Consider the following 23,278-nt stretch of genomic DNA (forward strand, 5'->3'; position numbering starts at 1 on the left):
CAATTTCTGAAACAAGGCCTCAGCAGAAGAAGGGATATCAAGTTATTTGATGTATGATGCATGACATACTATAGACATAATATTGCCTCAAGCTTCCCAAGGTTGCTGCTTGTAAGATGGATCCGATGTGGACTTCAAGTTTTGACTTTTGCACCTCTGAAGGAACACATTGATTTAAAAAATACATGAACTAGCTTCAAATAAACGATTAATCATTAAAACCCCATGAAATTGAAATCTGTGGAATTTTTATTCAAAGTAAATTATTTATTGAAAGTATAAATAATAAAATATTAATTCTGATTATTGAATTCTCTGCACACCGCCACTGCACAATAACTAAAGCTGTACATTAAGCAAGATAGTATAGCATTAGACTTCAGGGATACTGTTAGTTTTAAAATTCAGTCAGTCTCAAATGAAGAAATACATAAGGCATAGCAACCATAAGTAAAAAACTTTGTAATACAAGAACCTTAAGGAGAGCACAGAAAATCTTGTTATAAAATTAATAGCTAATATTATATTACACATTTATATATATTATATCCAATACAGGTACACAAGTCCTGATATTATATCAAAAACGGTGGAGATGGTAATGGATTCTTCATAGATGGCCGGTTGCAAAGTTTCTTTATGTAGATACCTACATGCATTATTTTATCTATCAAAAATTAATACTCTAATGAGATACAGGAAGTTTCTTGAATGTCTGCTTATGACCTCACTTCCTTAAAACAGCCAGGGCCTTGTTCTACCAAGCATAATACCTAATATTCATTAACAAACAAGGCCAATTTACGAGGTTTCTTGAGTGCTCAAATTTTTCCTGCCACCCATTTCATGAAACTGCTCTCAGCATGCAAGTTCAGTCCTGGAGATGGGCAAAAGAACTCCATCAAGTTGAGAAAAAATCGTTTTTTAAAACATACAAATAGGAAAACAGTAATACAACAAGTAAGAGATAGCAAACAATGAGAGAGATTAAACATTAATATGAACAAAAAAATCTTACCAACACCCATTTTACTATGAGTAAACTGTTATTTATTAGTAAAATGTTACACCCTGACCATTGATCAGTCATTTTCATCAATAATAGGTACCTATTAACAACTTTAAAGTATGATTGCAATATTTTTCCCATTCATGCAAGGCAGAGGAATTTCATGCAGAGCCAAAAGATGAATATACTAAAATAACACAAAAATGCCTGTCAAAAGATTTATTTATTTGATCAATATCAATAAAGTGACAAATGTTTTCATCAATGACGTTAGCAAAATACATTATGAAATTCAACGCAATATTAATAATTGGTAGATTTTAAATGTAAATTTGTAAATATCCCAAAATATATTATTGTTTTAGTGTAAAAACTTTGGCTAATGGCATCCATACTCTTTGGATAGCATAATCATAGACAGGATGATGCCATATAATCAAACTTTGGTTCATAAAATAGGTCATCTTTGGAGTTACAGCCACTGACAGAGTGATTATAGTTGTTGGAAAATTCTTTAAGATACATACATCATGAACAATCACGTATGTAGGAAGTTCCACCTTAAATATCATAATAGAGGATACTCATTTACATATATACTGACTGATAATTTTGGGCACACATGGAATGGACAAGCTTACAAATTCTCTTATGATTATCACAATTCAAAAGGATCTACTAAATAACTACCACCTCAAACCAAATATTTACAGCCATCCATTCACCACTACATGTCATTTCTAACCACTCACCATATATGCCACCTCATTATGTGATATGAACCAGCCATGTATGGAATTAATTATATTGGCATCATGCATGGACTAAGAGGCATACAGTATAATGAAGATCTAGTCAGAACAGCGATGATAAATACAGCTACAGGTATATCAGGAAATGTTAGAACTTAGAGTAAGTCCTCAACAAGACTGGTTTCCCAATTGAATTGATGTAAACTCAAACAAGGCTTATTTAAAATGGTTTGGACTGAAAAGTAATTTATTTTTTACTAAGAAATTTGCAGTGGTTAGTTTATTCATTGATGACTGAGTGCCTCATATTTCAAGGGTTGACACTTAAATTGAGGACTTACAGCGTATACTAGTGATTAGTTTGACCACAGTTCCTTTGCTGGCTAGTTATTTATGTTAAAATAAGTCAGTTGAAAGATAAATCAATACCATTCAGATTGTTTTCAATCCATGCATCAAAACGCTCTGCCACTTCTGGACTGATTTCCTCTTTCCAACTATTTACTTTTCCTTTGCGCATGAAATGCTGGTCACCCTCAGACAAGCCTAAATTCTGTGTCTTGTCAACAGCAAATTCATAATTAACAGAGCCATTGGATTTCATTGACTCAAAGCTGAGATGATGGCATAGTGTTTTCATGTCTTCATCATTAAGCTGTTTTTTGCCCATAAATGTGCTGACCTTTCTAATGACAGACGGAAGATCCTAAAAAAGAAATATATGAAAATAATTTTCTCTTAGATTCCTGCATGTAGCTACAAAACTTATATACTCAACAATATATCAACTATCTACTGAACGATAAAATAAGAAGTTTTGAATGTTCAGCAATTCTAACTAAGGAACAAGTTATTTGAACTGTGAATTTTAATGGTTATCACACGAGTTGCTTTTACCTTTTTCATTTCTTCATATTTCAAGAAAAGGACATTAGAGTCATCCCTATGCTCCCAGTAAGAGAGCAAATGGTCCCAGAATGGACTATAGGTAACTGAAAAGAATCATTTCATTTATCAAATAAATGTGATTAATGGCAAACTAATCTTAATTTTATATACCATTGATTAACTTTGAAGCCCCTTTTAAATTTTAATAGAATATTTTCATTGAATATACTTTAGGTTCCCTTCCAAAGCAGTAGTTTATCACTGGGTACTGCTCAAATTGTTGTTGTTACTCATAAGTCATTGCAGATAGGTTCTTCAACATATTAAAATTCCCTCATTATAATGATGAAAGCATTTAACTAATTATATTTTAATAAATCTGAGTAATATTTTGTCACAGATTATATAATCAAGCATTAGTATGATGGTAGTTCTCACCAGTGTCCTGCAGAAATAACTCAATAAAATCTTCAAAGCTTCCTCTGTAGCCTTCTATTAGCCGGGAGTGATGATAATATGACACGCATGTATCCTTTGGGTTTCTTGCCACATATATTACCTGCGTTGAATGAGACATTTAAAAAATAAAAGTATCTGATGCTCTAGCCCTGACAAAAAATTATCCCAAGTTTGAAGTCAGAGGAAAAACTTTTAAATTAAAGATATCTTCTTCATTAAGGAATCACGACATGCAAAATACAGAAGAATTACAAATCATATGTAGTTGCAGTGAGCAACTAGATAAAATCATTCATGCTTTTTATTTTTCTTAATTCAATAGGATAAATATTTTTTTTAATGTTTCCAATAAAAAGATAATATTTCAAGTATTAATTTTAGACAATCCTAAACTCTTCAATAAATTTTAAAATTATTTTTTGAGAAATACCATTTGTTATTATATTAATGTAAAATTATTTACCTAAAATATAAATGAATAAAAATAAAATATATAGGTGCAGGCAATGAAAAAGTTGTTACACTTGCACTACAAATCGAGGTGAGTGAAGTACATCACCAATAGTTGAATTTTATGAAATGAAATGCTTAAAAATAAACATTATTGAAGAATGAAAATAAAATCCTGACAGAATAAATTAAAACAGGTTGGTACTAGGTTTGGCTTATTCATTAAAAATAAATAAACGTGTCATAAATAGCATCAATAAAGCTGAACATATTTCAGGTTATAAGAACTTTATAGTTGATAATGTCTATTGAAGTAGATTGTAGATACTAGTAAAGTAAGTTACAGTGCTATTGAAATCTATTGATCAGGTAGTTAGAGGAGAAATTGGTTATTTCAATTTTTGTTGAAAAATATGTGGGGTGAAAAACATGTAGAAAATACGATAGAGTGATTGAGGACCAGCATATTGATTTATGATAAAAGTTCATTCACTGCATCTTAGAAACTAAATTGATAATTTGTCACTTCAGGAAGTTTGAAAAGTGCATTTCTAGTACTCTGCACATGGTGTTTACTTCAGAAAATCTTTCCCAATCATGGTGGAAAGCCATTCGAAGTTTATCTAGGTGAAGATAACTTGTTATAGTTACCTTTGCTTTCTTGGTTTTAATCTGTTCTGGTAGGAGTTCCCATGGAAGATGTGTTTTGATATACCTTGGAGACTCCTTATCAACAGTATATTTTACTGAATCTTTCAAAAACTCAAATAAAGGTGAATCAAGTCCTGCTTTAGGTCCATCCGGGAAATTAAATAAACAAGATAAGCTGAAATGAATTCGGAAATAAAAAATTAAAATCTCTGCTTTAATGAAAAATATCAATTACTGATAGGAGGTAAATTAGTAATGTTTTTGATGCCATGCAAAGGAAATTTACTGGATATTATTTCTGTTAGTACTAATAATCAAAACACTTTGACAGATATTTTCACTGGATTCTTCAATGACAAACTCAATTGAATAAGTTTAGTTATTAGGTACCTCTAAAAATGATGCTTTTTTGATGATGAATTAATGTATTGATTAATTTATTGATTAAAAATGATGTTTTTATGTATAGAAACTAATCAAAATTCATTTTGTCATTGAACTGAATAAAAAATGATAGTTTCATAGGTTATTTATATAGGCACTCATTACTGTAATAAGATAACTGCCATTCACCAAGTAATTGCTATATTTACTGCAATATTCCTTATATAGCCCTCAAGCTGAGAAAATACCCGTTGACAGATGGAAGTTGTGCATCTCAATTAAATAATATACCTATATCCATATAAGTAAGATAACACCTGTAGTGATATAGAATAACTGCACACAAATTGTAAAAAGTTATGTGTAAGTTGTTTAAATTCATTAATGCTTGAATTCATTAAGCTGGAATATATTATTTTTCTTACTACAGAGGTAATGAGGGAAAATTTAAGGAACACCATTGTAATTCCTATATTATATTAAGGTTAATGATGGTTCACCACTCAAAATGGTGTATAGTACATTTGCAGAACAGTTTGTCCAGTACATACACATACTGGTCATGCTAACAAGGGTGAATATTTTCTCACATAGCAGGAAATGGAACCTGGGGAGCATTGATATACATTTATCAGTAAGGATAGATGAATTTATGGATTATGAATTTAGGTGGATCTACAATCGTGAATCATGTTAAGCTGTGTTTAATCCATTGATTGAAAAGATTCAAAAGAGTGAGTTCACCCCTTGGAATTTCAAAAAATAAACTATTCAGTTTTCAGTTTGTATTCAGTACTGAAGGGGGGTGGAATTATTGACAGAATTAATTCTTATGCCTCGTGCTCCGGGAATAAATTTTGTTTTTATTCCTTAAATTTGGAAACGTGTGGGACTCTGGTTACCATACTATGGAGTAGGAATTCCTGACAATGTTCATTCATGATTTGCGATAACAAGAAGAATGGTGTTAAGACTTAAGATCTCAGCAACTACTAAATTAGCACATTTCAATTAAAACATTCACATGATCATGCCTAAGTATTTAAACAAATCCAAATCCAAAGCTCAAAAAGCTGCAAGGAAAAGTTCCATTCAATATTTTTCTAAAATATATATCCAAAGTAAATTAGAGAGAAAGAAAAATACCTACTCAATGAAAGGAAATCTCAAGGGAAGTACAATTGACTTAGCACGTTCAAAATCCAGGTCATTGCCAATACACCACACCATTTCTTGTGTCCATGTAGTACCTAGAATAATAAATTATGATTAGTACACTACAGAACAGACTTTTAGGGCTTGTTCCTCCAATGTGGAAAAATATCAATGGATATTGAACTTAACGAAAAATATCTTTGTATTTTGGATTTTGTGGAACATATGCTCTTAGGGTTAAAATAACTAAGTGGAATACCATGATTTCACCTTTGTATTCAGTTGCACAGGTAGTTTAAATAGAAATGCCTGTTCAAAGACTGAATTGAAAGTTTTCAATGGCCGTGAACACAATCTTTGTACAAAGTAGACTGAGCCCACTAAAAGGGAATTGCTAATGGGACAGGTTTACCACTTCAGCTAGAGAGGAGAAGTGGTTTCTACTGGCACTTAAGAGGCTCTCGAGAAGAATGGTCTCTATCCTGACTGAATGAATAAAGAAAATCATTTGCGGTGGATACTGTATTGGCTTCCTATGTTGAGATACCAGGTTGGAATCCCGGCGGATTGTTTCAAGCAATTCTTAGAGGGAAGGTACTATTTACATGGGGTTTCTCTTCACTACTCCACTCCTTAAAAAAGGCAAACTAAGATTGGAAACAAAGGGAAAAATAGTGCGAAGTTGATGATGGATTCTTCTAGCGATTACCATTGGATTGTGTTCTTCATTGGTGCCGACGTTGCGGCTTGCTGCGGAAGACTAGTTCATCCTATTCAGGATTGCCCTGAAGATGATGGACTAGTCGTCTGATGGAACATCGGTAGTAATGCAGAACATGACTCAGTGTAAATCCCGAGAAGAATTCATCTTTAGCATACACCGGGAAAGCATCAAATCCTTCAAGTATGAAGTCGACTGGCGTTCTAAAATCAGTAGAATAAAAAGGGTAAAAATTGATATTTGATATGTATTTAGTATGAGAGTTTTTTTAACATTCACGGGTATGGAATAGTGTCAATTGGAGGCTCCAGCTGATTACTGGGGTGAAAAGGGATTGGATTAACTTCGTGTGCATTTTGTTTGGGCGAAAGATAAGTTAAAACCTGAAAGAAATCTATGAAGGTCTATTCACATTCGTATTTGTTCAATATACTCATTTCACCGACGATGTTTTAAGGGGGGAATTAAATTTCTTGAGTCGCCTTTCTAAGAAGGGGATTTCATTTCCAGTTCATGTTTCCAGACAATGGGACATGGAATTACTTGTGAATGGAACGCACAGGATGACTCCCAGTTTATCTCCTGCGCGTGGATACTTACTTAATTCATATGAGGGATTCGCTTTGGAAAGTAATGAGTGACCTTTCAAGTGAAATTATTTGGGGAGTTCAGCTTTCTGGAATAAAAATTTGAAACTTGCCCTTCCCACAAATTTTCTCGGACAACTTCTTTCTTCATTCATACGAGTTTGACAACTTTGCCATATTTTTTTCAATAAAATGTGCCAAGTCGTCTATGAATTTTAATGCAATTAAAGGATTATAGTCGCTAATATTTTCAATTCGCGCCACCGTTGATGGCCTCCTTCCTCAGTAATCCTGGTCATCGACAAAAAAGAATCACACTACAGTGCGAACCATATTTATTGCTCGCCATTTGATGAGTGCCGAATAATGTTAGCATTAATTCAACGTACTTTGCATTTAATTTGATGGATCACATAGTCATCAAATACAACTCATACCCTACTTAAAATCAAAATAAAACTCATAGTTAACCCTTTGAGGAGTCCTAAATGAGCCCACTGTAGAATATCTTGTGTTTTTTTTCTAATTTTCAATTTTTCCGCTATAAAAAAATCATCAAGGCGAACAGAAAATTGGTAGCAACATCATCTGAATGCGTTCTTCTCTAAGAAGGGTGAAAGAATACCTAGGTAATGTTTTGTGAAGAGATATTGATGGTGGGTGGATATTTCTAGGTGTGTGACTAATCATAAATAAATGTGGGGTGTTAATTAGGTGATCTTGTAAAAACTGATCACTATGAGATGCTCAAATAAATTACTTTCCTGGAAATATGCTGAGAGAAGGTGGATGTGAAGTTTATACTAACCACCAAATCAAAGATCCTACCCAATTCCGCAATCACTCATAATCAGTAACTCCAATCTACAGCCGGTCTCTCGCACCAACCGCCAGCTCATTCATATGAAAAACATATATCCTCCTTGGGACAGACTCATGAGGCGAGAACGACAATCGCGTTCCTTTTGAACTTTCAAATTCAGGTAAAATAATAACTTTCATTATCCTCTGGTAACTTTTAGGGTCATGCTATTTGTATTTCGTTGTAATTGAAAAAGTAATATACATTTTCAAAGGGTTTAATGATTGATTATTTGCTTTCATATTGATAAATAAAGCAAAGAATCGACAAAAAATAAACTTCTTACAGCAAGAAGCAAACAGCATACTTCTAACACCCTTACTGGTCGGTAAGCCATATTTTTATAACAATAAAAAAACTGACCGAAGGTCGGTTTGGTAGGTGATGGTAGAGTTCACCCAGTACTAAGCCCGACGGCGTTTGAAATTTACACCTTACGGTAGGGGGACCAGTTCCTTTCCCTGTGCCGGTTATAGTTTCCCAGGAAGACCTGGTATCTGAAAAAAATCACATAGTTATATAATCACATCACAAGTGCCAAGAGGGCCTTGCCCCGGAATCGAACCTGGAACCCTCCAACGCTCTACCCCCTGGACTACCGGGACCCATTTTATTAAATAAGGTGGGAAAGTTATAAACTTTTGTTGTTGGCTGGTATTGAAGTCAACGAAGAGGTTGGTGGCGAAGTCTACCTAGGTGTGAGGCTGGAAACATGGTTAGTTTTGAACATCAAACGTGATGATACAAAATATGTGGTACTCTGTCAAATGAAATCCGCTCAAATGCAACTAAAAGTGAAAACGTCACGATGAAATCGTCTTAGGTTAATAAGCCAATGGAGAAAACAAATTGAGATTTAAGAAAACTCAAGTAAACTTTGTCGGAATTCTAGGCCAGAGCGACGCATAAGGTGAGGCTTTGCCGGGAAAACCTTGACGAATGGGATTTTCCGACCTAATAGCACTGTTGTCGTGAAACTAATTAGGTAGGGGGAATCTGTTAGAAATTACCGATAAAACTGATTGAAGTAATTTGCGTCTGATTGTATTTCTGTTGTCTGGTGAGGCCTTAGAAGTATTTCTTGTGAGAGAGAGAACGTGGATATCACACAGGTTGTGAGTATATTTGATAATGAAGCGCAAAAAAAAGGAAAGTGTCGACCGATGTGTGCGCTGACCTGTTTTTTGCAATCACGTTCCTTGTACCTCCCGTGAAAATCATCACGGCTCTATAGACACGCCTCTCCTCTTCCCTCTAATCCACCCTTTAAATCGGATCGCGGAATAAATGTATGCTAACAGGACCAAGTTTACGGATTCAGTTATCTAATTTTATTATTTTGTAACCCTTCCATATCATTCAAATATTATTGTATGTGTGCATGAGTGAGGGAGAAGTAATTCGTTTATTATTGTATTTGTTACCATGGGTATTTCCATTTGGAAAAGGATTAATTAATCAATAGGATATTTGTAAATCATTTCTGCCCGATGACCAGCTTTTCCCCGTGAGAATCTCCACTGAGCTATCCTCAATCTTTTGCAAAGTATGCGCAATAGTTTTTGTTTGGGACATAATCCCGGTATATGTGCGTCGAATAAAATTTCCTGCGATCACTACCACGATCAATAAATCCCTTTTACGCATCTGAAAGCAATTTTGCAATGGTTATTTTGCATGAAATTTCTGATCATAACTTCTGAGATTGTTTCACAAGACTTTGGATATGAATTCCGTGTAAGTTGCGTAATTTGTTTATACCGTCGAGAGTGCGCTGCCGTTGCAAATCTTGGGTTACACCTAAAGCGCCGATGCCTTCACCGAAAAGATCTTGAGGATTAAATGCACCGCATGCACTTTTCCTGTTGCTTATCCCCTGCGGACATGTCTTTTGCCGCAACTTTCAAGTGAGCTCAAATACGCGGCTTTCCCAGAAAAAGAGAATGTGTGCGACCCAGATGTTTTTCTACTCCACGGAACATGATTCCAAAATGAACGGTTCGCTTCAATTGGTTGTAATTAAGGTTCGTTTGAGTCGAGAGAGGCATCATGAGGGAAGTGGGGGCGGCGCAACAGTCAGTGGCCGACAATCGATCCTATGGTGCGGGCAATGCCGGTGCGGAGCTCTCTCATGAGGGATTCAAAAAGACGTGACTCCATCTAGCGTGCGATTTGAAAGTTCTTTCTTCTTTTTTTTTTAACTTAAAACGATCTCGTTTCCCACCAACTCCGCCCCCTATGCTCACTTCCTCCATTTCGGCCGATCCGCGAAAAGCCTGAAGTGCGTTCGGGGATATGGTGTCTGGAACGAGGACGCGTTCTGGAAACCGAGGGATGCGTGATGCGATTTCTCATTCCCTGTCGCCCTTGTCCGCTGGCTAGCCGATTTACACTGTCAGTTCGCTAAGCTAATCGGAGCGACGGATAGCGTCCGTTACCAAAGGCGCCGTCTTGTTTACTTCATGCACCGGCGTATGCTATTTCTCCTCAATGGCAGAGCAAGAGAATAGAACCTGCCACTCCATTGGTGTCACTTGTCAAGGGAACTATTACCTGAGTGCTCATTCGTAGAGAAATGAGGGGAAGTGTCAACCAATAGTGTGCGAAGGCGAAGGTAGTACCATGGACCGGTTATATTTTCCACTCTTTCTCTCTCTCCCTTGTAAGTGAGCGAAATTTCGCCACGACAATCGGTGCCAGGGGGCTTTGTTTCACTTCACTGTGTCTCATACTTTTAAACGTCGGTTTGAAGTCGTAGATGGTCGAATAAATATACGCGAAAAGTTTGATTTAGTGGTTACTCAGTGGTAAACAAGGGGCGGACATTGTCTAATAATTTATTGACACGTATTATCCGTTGCTAAAAGTTTGCTCTTCGCTCAATCACCGACGATTTCAAAGAAGACATTGAGAAGCGACGTTTGGCTAACTTCAAGCAACGACTACGGGGAGAGGATGTCTTCAATACGATTCTTTTAGTCATAACTTTAAATTTTCGCCAAACTAAGCTCAAACCATAATTGTTTTTCTTCTGTTTTTGATAAATTATCGCCCTCTACAATTTGTCCACTCACAGACACTGCTCTTCAGATTCTCTGTATGAAATAAACTGGTTCCCCATTAGACGGGCGATTGATTTACGAAGAAAATCCATCAGGTGCTACACTTGAAAGGACAGCTGTTCAATCGTAGGGAAACTTTCTCCATAGAAAGTTTAAATTACGTAGCTCACAACAAGGGCGCGCGAACCTACTTCACGAGATTCTGATTGATTTTCTGAGCAACCCGATTGTGTGTTGATTAAGTGACAAATGGGAGTCCCACTGTCTTATATGTAGTCAATGGCTTATTAATGTATTCCGAGGGGTGGGAGCCATATCGCGTAGGAAATATCCGAGAAAACCATTACAAGGTAAATCAACGCCTCGGGCAAGATTCGAGTCAGCGATCTTCGGTTTAGCTGGCGATAGTTTTGCTCATTCAATCAATCAGGTCAGAAGATACAAGTATAATGTCCACTCCCTCCGTAACGTCACTCGAAATATCATATTAGGTGAGTCACATGACAATTTTGGCAGTGCTGGATTAACTCTGTGGCGGTACATCCGTGGTTGAAATCTCGCCTCCCCCTGGCCAATTACCTCCCTATAGTTTTATTCTCGACAACTAACAATTTAAATATTCCACTGTTATTATGAAAAACAAACATTATTAATCATTAATCTTATAAAGCAAAATTAATAAGCATAATTTAATAATATTACAATGCAAAAATAAAATATTATTTAAATACCATTGACGAACAATACTTCAAAACGTTTTTTTCAACTTTTTCTGTGAAATCTTTCAGAATATCTTGGAAGTCTACTTCTGCACGATATCGCATTAGGTGGAATTAGAAAAATTAGTTCAATTGAATTTTCAACATTAAAGAGCGATGATATTTTTGAGTGGATTTAATCTCAAAATAATGATCGCCCACTGGTAACTTTCGTAATCAGGAGTCACTTCAGACCATCAGTTCATCATTATTAATATGGTCCGTTGTCGCGAGGCCCCTAATAGGCCGGTGCGGACTTGGCTTAGCTGGCAATAGTCCGGCACTGAGTTTCTCAGACGTCTGAACACGCTGTACTGGGGATGAAAAATACAGCTAAACCGCCATCCTGCGTGTGATACGAAAATTGCCATTAATCACGCGGAAATCAGGGCTCTATCGAATGAAGTGGACGGAAAATAGCAACCTAATGGTTGTTTTGAACTTTTTAAATTACGACATTCATGGAATGATGATAAGAATATTTTACTGGGTTGAAGTTTTACCTACGAGGTTTAAAAAGCGAAAGACGACCTTCAGCGAGCACTTCTCTCGTGGAAACAGGTTTGCTAACACGATGTGAGCGCGGTGAATGACCGAAAATCGCATATTTGCGCGGATGGAGTGACAGGATAAGAGAATTTTTTAAAAGAAAGCTTTCTTGCCTGTACATACATTTACTATATCCGTGTTTATTCGTTTGCAACTATTAAATGTCTACCAGTCGAGTATGGGGTCTGATTAGGGGGACAGAAGTTTGTTATGGTGGTCATCCAGTACACCCTGTCCCACACTTGATTTTGAAGTGCTATTCAGATCCTTATTGCTTTTCGTGCACTCCAATGCCTACGCAAATTTCTTTCTTCTCTTTCTACTCCCATAATTTCATACCTTGTCCAAACAACCCACAGAGTATATTGTGCAAATGAATTCTGCAGACAATAACACTGCTTTGGCATACAGCTATTAAGGTCGGTATATCTACATCACTGTATATGATCATCATTTCTACATCAACGACCACCACCCAAAACCTTATTATAATTGCTCAATAGACACTGCTCAGTAGATAGGTCAACCACGAGCTGCAAGAAGGATTGTCGTATGCATGTATGTACAAGTACGTTCGTTTATATGCTGCTCTTTCTTTGGCTTGGTTGCAAAAAATTATAAAGGAAATAAAGAATTAAGGAGGATCGTTAAGTCTTCGGATATGAAGTTGAATGAACGAAAAAATACGAAGAATTAATGGCAATATACCAATGGCAATCTCACTTCAGAATTATGAGAAAGTGAAAGTTATGGCCTGTATTAATATTGATTATCTGTCAATAAATTCTTACTGACTACTTTTTACAAAATATATCAATTTATTTCAAGATGACCTATCCACTTCAGCAACGCTGCCAATGTGTATTATTGAATGCACAGTGTTTCTCTTTGAACAGCTTCGCGTCGCTTATCGCAAATTAATATCAGTTTTTTAAATTTGTTGGTATTGTCGAGTAATGCAAAACCCCTAACTGTAAAACCAACATATATATATATATATATATATATATATATATATATATATATATATATATATATATATATATATATATATATATGCAGCTCCACCCAAGCTAAAGTAATTTTTCGAGTACCAGGTCTTCCTGGGAAACCATAACCGGCACAGGGAAAGGATCTGGCCCCCCTACCCTGATGTGTGAATTTTCACACGCCGCATAGGGCTTAGTACTGGGTGATCTCTACCATCCCCTACTAAGCCGACCTCCGGGTTGATTACTGTGATATATATATATATATATATATTTATTTCTTTATTGGTTTTACAGTATACTGGAAATATATATATATATATATATATATATATATATATATATATATATATATATAACATTCTTTTTTTCTTCCAATATTTAATTGAATAATATCACATCACTTAAAGGGCTATGGAGATTTGGCCATGGAAAAATTGTATAATTTCGATTGAAAATTAAGAGGTTCTGGTGCCAAATCAATCGAAAATTACTTTAAGTACGAACAGTTCAAACGTCGCCATTATTGCTAGTAATCCGATTAAAATTAGATACCATGCAATCGTAAATGCCCACATCGAGGTTGAACGATTTTAGCCGAGCTTGGCGGCTTGGGGAGTCGCCACGTGCTCCGGAATTTACTCTGACATTGGAAATTGGGGACATCACTTCGACACGATCGCACGCGCATTCACTTTCACACTCCGTTCAAATCTTGTTTCCTGGCCGTGACCTTCTCCTCTTTAGGTTCCCCCATCCTCTCCTGGGCGACGAGAAGGCAAGAGAATTCCCTAAACCACTCCCTCTCTCCCGACCCGTCAAACTCAAATTGATTTCGCATTTTTTTTAACCCTCACATAAGATTTAATAAAAAAAGAAGTAGCAACGCAGAAAATGTGTGACTGTTTGCCCGATGTGCTCCTTCACAGATATCCCACTCGTACCCCTTCCCACTCGAATCCCTTCTTAGCCTTGATCGCCGAGGGGGAGATGTGCGTGTGTTCTACTTCCCCCGCCCGCATGGAGAAGTGAAGCACCAGTGTTGGCCATTGCCACTGGAGACCCCCGCGAGTCGAAATTTTTTTGTCGTGCTCCGGGAAAAAAGCGATGTGTAGGCATAATGTTTTCGTTAGTAGTAGTAGTAGCAGAAGAATTATTGAAAGGTGTATCGGCAACTGCGGCCATGCCTCATCACCTTCCTGCAGGTCGGAATGGTGCGGTGGCTAACGTACGGGCTTCCCACCGAGAGGGCCTGGGTTCGAATCGCGGAGGTGGCAGATATTTTTCAGTGGTATTCCCATCCCTACTTGAGGTGCTTTGTGGAGAGCAAATTGAGTACGATGTCCGTCGAATGGGACGTTGAACTGCGGACTCTTCGGCGCCTTTCGACAAGAGCAGGCTAATGCCGACGCCGGTTTTCTCTCCACCCTTCCTTCCTCATCTATCCGTTATGGCGCAAATGGCCTTAACTATCGGTCGCCTCCCCTAAAACTACTACTACTGCAATTCAAATCAGTAAAAGAACCACTACACTACAGCAACTCACACTGTGAGTGCAATTACATTATAGTAGGCGCTGTGAAATTGTCAAATACATTCCTGATGATCGTGAGACACTTGGTGCTTTTGATAATGATGTGAAAACGTCGAGATCAGTTTTTTCAATAACTAAGAGTGTAAAATTACCAAAGATTTTTTTTCATCAATCAAACAGAAAAACGTTCGAACCACGAAGATATTTTTGTCATAATGTTATCATTGGAATACATAATATATCTAAAACAATCATACATCAAAAAAATAATTTACTTGAAATGTTTTCTTCCCTGATGACCTTTGAAACACAATCTATATGAAGAAGTTTGCCAACTAAAACTTAAAACCATCATTTCTCAGATACGCATTTTGCAACGTTCGAGCAGCTCTTGATACTTGCGGCAACTGCCTGGGAGTCAGAAGGGCATGATGATGCTTCAGCCGCGCAAACATTCGCACATGGGGGAAGAGAGGAATGTGTTCAAGCGTCCACGAAGCATAATATCTTTTCTGTTGTGAAAATATTTTCATCCGATTCAGATGCCCTCCGCCCGCGCCTCGACGACTTCAAAGCCGGTGCTGAATTCCCCTCTTCACGGGAATCCTCCCGAGTATACTATCAGTTCACCCAGGTAAGGTAAATTTGAAACCAAATAAAATTAAACAAAAATTGAAAAGAATTTCAAAGTTTAAAAATCAATCGGCTCAAACAAGATTCGAATTCGGATCCTTCGATCAGCCGACGGGTGCTTTAGCCAACCAAGCTACGAAAATGAACGATTTTTACACTTTGAAATTAATTCATTTTTATGCACTAGCGGATGACTCCGTTAAAGTTACTGTCGCGGCATCTTCCACTGTTTTTTGAATTTGGAAAAACTTAAGTAGTCTGGAAAGGGGTTAACTATGAGGTTCATTGACCTCCAGTGAAAGAAATGAAAAAATAAATTGCTCGCATTTTAACACCACAAGCGGATCCTTTTTTGCTCTCACTCCCTCTTCCTCTCTCTCTCTCTCTCCCTTTTATTCTTTCCTTTTTTGCTCACAGTTGGACTTTTGTCCCCTAGCTTCAGATTAGCCACTCTTGGCATCATCGTCATCAGGCTCTCCAAGTCGAACCACCAGAGTTAAAAAAAAATAAATGGCAGAAATAAACAGTTGGTTATCATAAAATCATGGAGATCAAGCTCAAGAGCCTTATTTCCGGTTCAAAATTACACCCTCAAAGTGGACAATGCTGCTGGCAACACAGAACTGAAGAGATCGGATTTAACATTAAAAATAATAGAATTTTCATTGGTCCGTGGTTATCTCTTACATACGATACACGCCCGAAATTCGCTCATATGATACGTACCAGTAGGAGTTTTATATATCTATTCAACAGGTAAATTCATGACGCAACCGATTATTGCCCCACAGTTCGCGCAAATGATATTATTGGCTTCGAGAGAGGTATTTGTGGCGAAAAAAACGCCGGAAATGACCGTCTCGAATATCATGATGAAAAAGCTCTCGTGTGATAAGGGCTGTGGAAAGTCGTGAGGTCATTAATCGAATGCTAATTGTGCATTTATTGAGTGGCGCTTTCCTCTCTCTTGTGGACATATGCGCCTCCATTTATTCCGTGCTGATGAGGTACGCACGGGGGGGAGGTCCAAATGCATCGTGCCAATTCATGCTTGAAGGACTCGAGAAGCTCGCGATGGCCATTCATTACACACTTCGCCAACGATTAAAAATGACACCAAGACGTTGGATCTAACGGACGGACGAGGAGCCCACCAATCGGAACCTTGATTGGTGGGCTGGTACCCTACACGGAAGGCCCGAGTTCGAATTCTGGTGATGGTCAAACTTTTCACTGGTAAACCGATCCCTACTTGGGATGCTATGTGGAGGGCACTTTAAGTGGAGTAGGTCGTCCATCGGATGTGACTTTAAACTGTGGCCACCTAGGCGCCTTTTGTTAAGAGAAAGTTGATGCCTACGCCGGGTTTCTCTCCACCCCGTTCCCTTAATATCCTACCATCTCCAAATTATTCTCCTTGCCCTAATGGCGCAAATTACCTCATCTTTCCCTAATGGCAACTCCTAATTACTCCTACTCGAAGATGATCAGTCACAATTACTCGTATATCTTACGACAGATCAATAATTTCCATCCATTCCCTTAAAATACTTGAGAATTTTTTTCAAGGAAAAACCTTTGTTGATATTACTGGCTGATGTTAATGGATTTATATTACGGGAGAAGTGGACCTGAATAGAAATGTGGATAAAACCAAATGCGGTCTGATTGCTAGAACAGAATTTATGCATGCAAGTTGTTAATGAACGTTAAAAATATACATAGGTGTCGTTGACAAATTAGTAGGTGATATGTTTAAAAACATTAGTAAGATAGATAAAATAGACGAGTGGTTCCAGGTATTAAGATGGTGAATAGCATGAGGCCATCTGCAAATTATTAACGACTGCCGGAATGAAAGGAATTGACTGGGTAGCGAGCGATGCGTACTCGCTTCGACGTCTCTGCATTTCCTCGAGAGCGCAGTATTTATGAGATGAGGAGAAAACCAGGAGTGAGGGTAAGAAAAATATAGTTAAGGAATGAAGGTGAATTGAAAATATGTATTAAAGCCGAGTATCAGAGAAACACTCACGCCGCGATTGTTTTGAAACATGGAGAGAGTGAGCGAGTGCCCAATCATCATAATATCAATAGTTGACAGTGAAAAAGTTTACAGTTTCACACAATTTATTAACAAACAACAGATTCCAACGCCATTTATACGTCATATTCAACACAATTGTACAAAAACAACTGCCAGATAGTCCTTTATGTAGATCGACTTCACTGTGGAAAAGTGGGCGTGTTTAGAAACGATATGGTAAATGTGGTATTGCTGGTATGATTACGATAAGGGGTCGTAAAGGAATGGAGGGAGGCGAGATAGGCCAATAGCAATTCCAAGGTCAGATTTTGGGTTGGCACGCGTGTGTTCTGGTTTGGAGAGGGGGAGTTCTGTGTGGAAGAGGTGTTCGAATGCACAGTAACTAATACACCTCGCTCAAAATAAGTACCTTGCTTGAAAGTTGGCTTGTTTCTACGAGACGTTTGGCAAAATTTGTCCAAAAACTGAAACCAGCATCCATTATGAACTGAGTTCATGGATGGATGGACGGAAAAATACGCTGATAAGAAATTGACTCATTTATAAGTCGATGCTATTGCCAAATTACTCGTAGAATGTGTGGAGCGAAGAATGGCTAGATTTCCGAAACGATGCTAAGATAAACTTAGGGGCATAAATAGATTATTAGACAATACAAATTGGGATTTACAAAATCAACCACCCCTTCTAAAGGTTAAATTATTTATGTAATCTCTGAAGTAGCGATAGACTAGATAAACCAGTAAATTATAATTATTTCGTGATAATGCGAAAAAAGTGTGTATTTTGACTAACTTCACGTGCTACTGTGGGAGAGATCATGAAAATAAGATAAGAAAGGTAAAATCCAGATCCGGCAGGTTTAAAATTTCACCTTTTCCATGGATCTGAATAAGGAATCATATGATATACCAATGAAGACGCTCGGGAAATAATATTTAAATACTTAGTAGCCTCGGCTGTAGTCACTATTCTGTTTATTATTCTACTTTAACCCTTACTGGCACAGCTCGCCTTAAATCTGTAGAGTACTAATTGAAACTCGAGATTCTGCATTGCAAATAAATGTTTGTGTAAATGATTTGGATAATCATTTACACAAACATTTATCAATAATTTGTAATCACTAACATTTTACAAGTGTTACAACTACATGTATGATGGCGAACGATTAGTGTGGAATCGCCCTGTGCCACACCCTCTAGCGGTGGATTACAAGGTATCTACAGGTGTAGAAATCCATTCAGTAGGTAATTTATTAGGTTCAGTAGATTAGGTTTATCCATATTTTCACTATCATTGTGTCCTGATCAATTATAGTTACTCGACCTACATGTTTGACAAAACAGTTGGACTTTAGATATCGTAGTGAAAGGAAGCTACTGGCCATTCTAGTCACTTCAATCTTTTCAATTCATGCCTCGAAATTAGTTCCTCAACTTTTTGCAATGCGTGAAATACATACTAGGTACTCTGCCCATTTGAGTCAGTTAGTAGAATACACTATTGATATAAATAAATGTTGATGAACAGGTGAACGTTATTTCTGGCAGCAGTTGAAATGTTATCTATTCTTATCATGGTAAAATAATGAGTTCTATAATTCGAGAAACTTATCCAAAGAAAGTTATATCCAAGGAAATAGTTTCTTGTTTTATTTCTGAACACTAGAAAATAAATTATGCCTATGCGCAATCATGAGACATTGAAATAATTAATGAAAACCCCACCCGACTACCTTCTTTACCACGTGTGGGCAATTTTGAACCGTAAGTGATACTTTTGTCTCCAGTGATACAACATGTGGAGACGTCCACTGACGACTCCGTAGTTAATTGTTCAATTTCAAACGCCTTTTTGACGGATGACGATGGAGTGTTTGTCATTTAAATGAATCAAAATGTCTTTGCGCAGTATATTTTAACTAATAAATTATTCAAATTATGGATCACAAAATATAGTCTTAATGATGAAATTGGAAATAATGTTAGCGCTAAATTATTTTTTAAAAATTTTAAACGATCCAATAATAGGAGATATTATGACGTCAATTAAATTAGTTTTAGCATTGAACGAATCTCGCAATTGAAAACGTGAATTTGAAGGCAACTTTACAATATTTGGTCGTGAATTTAAACATTTTTTCTCTTAATAACTGTTATGTTTTTGAAATTATTTTGGCGTTGTCTTCTAAATAGAGATAAAAGGTAAGGAAAACTTCCTCCAGATTGTATTTAACCAGATAAAGTTTTCATTAGGACGTGTAGCATTGTGCGTCGCTTACTGCTGGTCAATATGCCTGCGACCATGCCAATGAAATTCAACTGGTGCCATAGGAAACTACCCCGCACGTCAACCTTCTTTCTCTTAGCAAAAACTGTGTTTGCAAGATGAATATGAATGAACCTGAACATCAATCCGATAAAATCCGAGGTTTTCAGTCCTCTCTAACTCCAATGGCTGCCAAGAAAAATTACAAGTGAAGGACCCTCGCTGTCTCGCAATCGTGGAGAAGAGTCTCCAATGGGCGTAAATTATATAAAGTCCAATCAGTTAATCTGTGACCAGTGCAAAAGAGGACGGAAGAGGGGTGTAACCTTGTCAATTGAGTGACCTTTTCTCTGTAGCGGGTGCCTCTCGACCCCAATTCGGTTCAAGACGTGAGGCTACGAGCTTGCCATCTTCATCTTTTTCACATCGAATATTCCGTTTGAGGAAATATTTGTAATAAAATTACTAGTATACAATTTATCCATCTAGCTAGTACTAAAGGGCAGTAGGATAAGATTAAATTATTTGTATTTTGAACTGAGAAACCATTTGTTAATCACCAACCCAAACAATCCAAACTTGAAAGAGTAAAAAACTTTTTCAACGTCCGAGTCAATTTACTGAATGCGTAATTTGTGATTACTATTAAACTATGGGTACGTCGCTTGATAACGTGAGGGAGAGAAAAGGATGAATTTAATTAGTTTCGAGAATAAATATCTATTATCAGATAATTACAAAGAATAGTTTTCCTAAAATAAACGTCGAATTGTGACGATTTGAAATGAGCGAGCTATTTTTAACTTAAGACCCATGCGTTGGTTTAAGGTAAATCGTCGATTTGGGCGTAGTACATTTTTTAATCAAAGTATTTGGACGCCGAACGGACGAAATTTTGGACGAAATATCGCTTCCGGTCCAGTGGTTTTGTCACGAACTGATCGTCACAGCTGTTGTTCATTTATCCAGTGATCTCTGTGAGAAATGCAGAAACAGGGAAAGAGTTCAACTTGCGCGTAAAGTTTGTTTGAAATTAAATAACCACAAGTGAACTGCGTTTTTTTAAGTCAATCAACAAAATACATAACACAAATTTCAAGGTAATCTAGTAACACTTTTTGAAAGCAAACGAACTTTAACTTAACTGAAAAGGAGTTAGTTTCTTTTTTTGCAACTTTCCAAAAGACAAAAACTTCCTGATGACTCATGCTACACTATTGGATGTAATTTTCCTATTTTTCCGGTGAGCTTTCTTTGTATTTCCCTCCTTTATTGCACATGATCTCTGATTTTCCCCCAACTTCGTCTTAATGCGATCAAATAACCCAAAGGTTGTGGATTCAAAACCACACAATAAAATTATTGAATTTACAGTCATGTGAGGTATTTCGTTTAATGTGTTTGCTTTGTGATGTAAACCATCGACCCATCTGCTTTTAACATCAAACCAACTTCTTATATTCCATGCACAAAATATGATATAATTCATACATCAAATGTCGAACGCTTATAGACAACAAAACAACAGAGGCCCACTGGCCTTCAGGATCGAAATTATTAAAACATAATTATACCTCAACCTTCAAAAACTAAAGCCCAAACTGTGGACGGAATCATCCTCAACTCCACCTCCATCCGAATGCCGATAACGATTTTCAAAAGCAGCACAGTGATGTTGTTTCCCAGATAACGTTCGCCACACTACGAACCTCCATGGGACCCGACTGCGTGGTTTCAAACGCAAATTAACGTACTTCCGATTGAACCAGGTCTTATCTGCCAGGACGTATATATAGATATTTTCCCAGCGGTGTTTATAAATAAGAGGTTGCATGACGCCTCCGACACACTCGCGCAAGTTACGCCAGTGGGACCGATACTCGGACGGAACGGTTGAACGAATGGCGCTGAGCGCTGCCGAAGTCATGCGAAAGCACACCTCCGATTGCTTTAGAGAGCTCCAATATAAAAAACCCACGCTCAAATAAAAAATCACACTACGAGGAGAGTTCTGTTTCGAGGCTAGAAAGAAATCATGGGATTCATGACGACCAAAGTGAAAGGTCGGTCGATGAAAATGATGCCCGAGCTGAAAAATGTCGAAAAATATTTCGAACTACTGCTTGATAACCCATTGCAGAGATGGAGGAGTGGAAATCCGTTCATCATACTTCTTCGCCGAGCCATGAGAAGCTCGCGAGGAGGATTATACGTTGCGACACCCCCTCGTGGTGAGAACAAACCGAAGCGAAGAAAACGGTGTAGTTAAGAAGGTATAGAAACAACGCCATAGTTCCGAAAGGCTCATTTGCATCGGAGATAAGTGAACCTGGAAAGGTAGACTAATAGTCTCATTTTAAAAGGACACATCACCCAAATAGTTTCGAAATCACCAGACATTATCCGTGCTAAAAAAAACATCGAATCTGTCGACTTACGGATTTGAATGTGAATTTACCGACCGACTGATTAGAAACGAATCTCTCCCGCACTATATAAGGAGAAGCAGCTTATTAAATAAACATTCCTGTTGCTCACGCAAGACAAACAACGTTGAGGAGAGTTGCACCGAGATGTCATATTTATGCCATTTTGAAAAAAATATTGTTTTTGTACCCTTTGGCGCAATCTACTAATTGACGAGAGTAAAACAGGGTCTACCCGCGTTAGTCTTCATTGAAACAGACATCGAAAATCCAAGATTTTACATGTAGACTTTCTTATGGCAGTGGGTGACTAACACACGAAGAATAAGAATAGATAAACGGTGCAGAAATACATGTCGCTCTCCCGAAAAACTAATATTATCTGCGCAATGATGTAATATAACAACAACTACCCACCTTGTACAAGTGATATCAACTAATTTTTGTGTGAAAGATCCAGAACCGCATTTTCAAATATTGGCGCCTCAGAAATAATACAAAGTAATATTTAGAGCAAGTTTTCAATATCAATACGAACTTCCGAGTGCTTAAAAACCGTACATTAGCATCACATATGTTCACTAACTACACACGAATGAAATTACTTATCGTCACTCATCATTAGTACATCAAGTTAAGATGAAAAATTTAGTGGTGCGGTCACGATCCATTCTCCGTAACACTCGGCGAAGACACACCAACCCGTCAGAATCTCTAGATTCGTGGCACGGTGTGGGATGTTTTAATTCTGAGAAATTCTCACCGGTTTTGGGATAGGATGCAACCCATATATCGTCCGGCCTTATTTCCATCTCCCGAATCTGCTTCTCGTAATCGCTGAAATAGTCCGGGAGGAGGTATCCTTTGCCGCTCCTCTTCCCGCCATCTCCCGACGGGAACACGCGCTTGTACCCGCTGCGGAACTGGGAGGTGAAATCCCTCAGGAGGATATCGTTGGCTTTGGTGCCGGCCACAACCTGTTCGGTCCGCGTACCCATGGCTCTGCGATCAGACTGCTAGTGAGAGGAGCCCTCACGGGTGTGAGACGGCGATGTATTCACTCGCGGGGGGGAGGGGGCGGGGCTGCGGAG

General features: G+C 37.6%; 1 protein-coding gene across 1 annotated transcript; it reads right to left on the bottom strand.

Annotated features, from left to right (window-relative positions):
* Positions 1-231: 231 nt before the first annotated feature.
* On the bottom strand, positions 232-23,234 carry LOC139691297 (luciferin sulfotransferase-like). The gene is made up of 7 exons (XM_071589058.1): positions 22,951-23,234; positions 5,744-5,843; positions 4,210-4,384; positions 3,088-3,208; positions 2,659-2,753; positions 2,191-2,467; positions 232-877 (listed from the first exon to the last, which is right to left on the bottom strand). The coding sequence occupies exons 1-7, from the start codon at positions 23,183-23,185 to the stop codon at positions 822-824; spliced, it is 1,059 nt and encodes a 352-aa protein (XP_071445159.1). The 5' UTR covers positions 23,186-23,234; the 3' UTR covers positions 232-821.
* Positions 23,235-23,278: the final 44 nt, after the last annotated feature.

This window comes from Hetaerina americana, unplaced genomic scaffold (assembly GCF_022747635.1).
Source record: "Hetaerina americana unplaced genomic scaffold, ioHetAmer1.1.p SCAF_32, whole genome shotgun sequence".
NCBI classification, from domain to species: domain Eukaryota; kingdom Metazoa; phylum Arthropoda; class Insecta; order Odonata; family Calopterygidae; genus Hetaerina; species Hetaerina americana.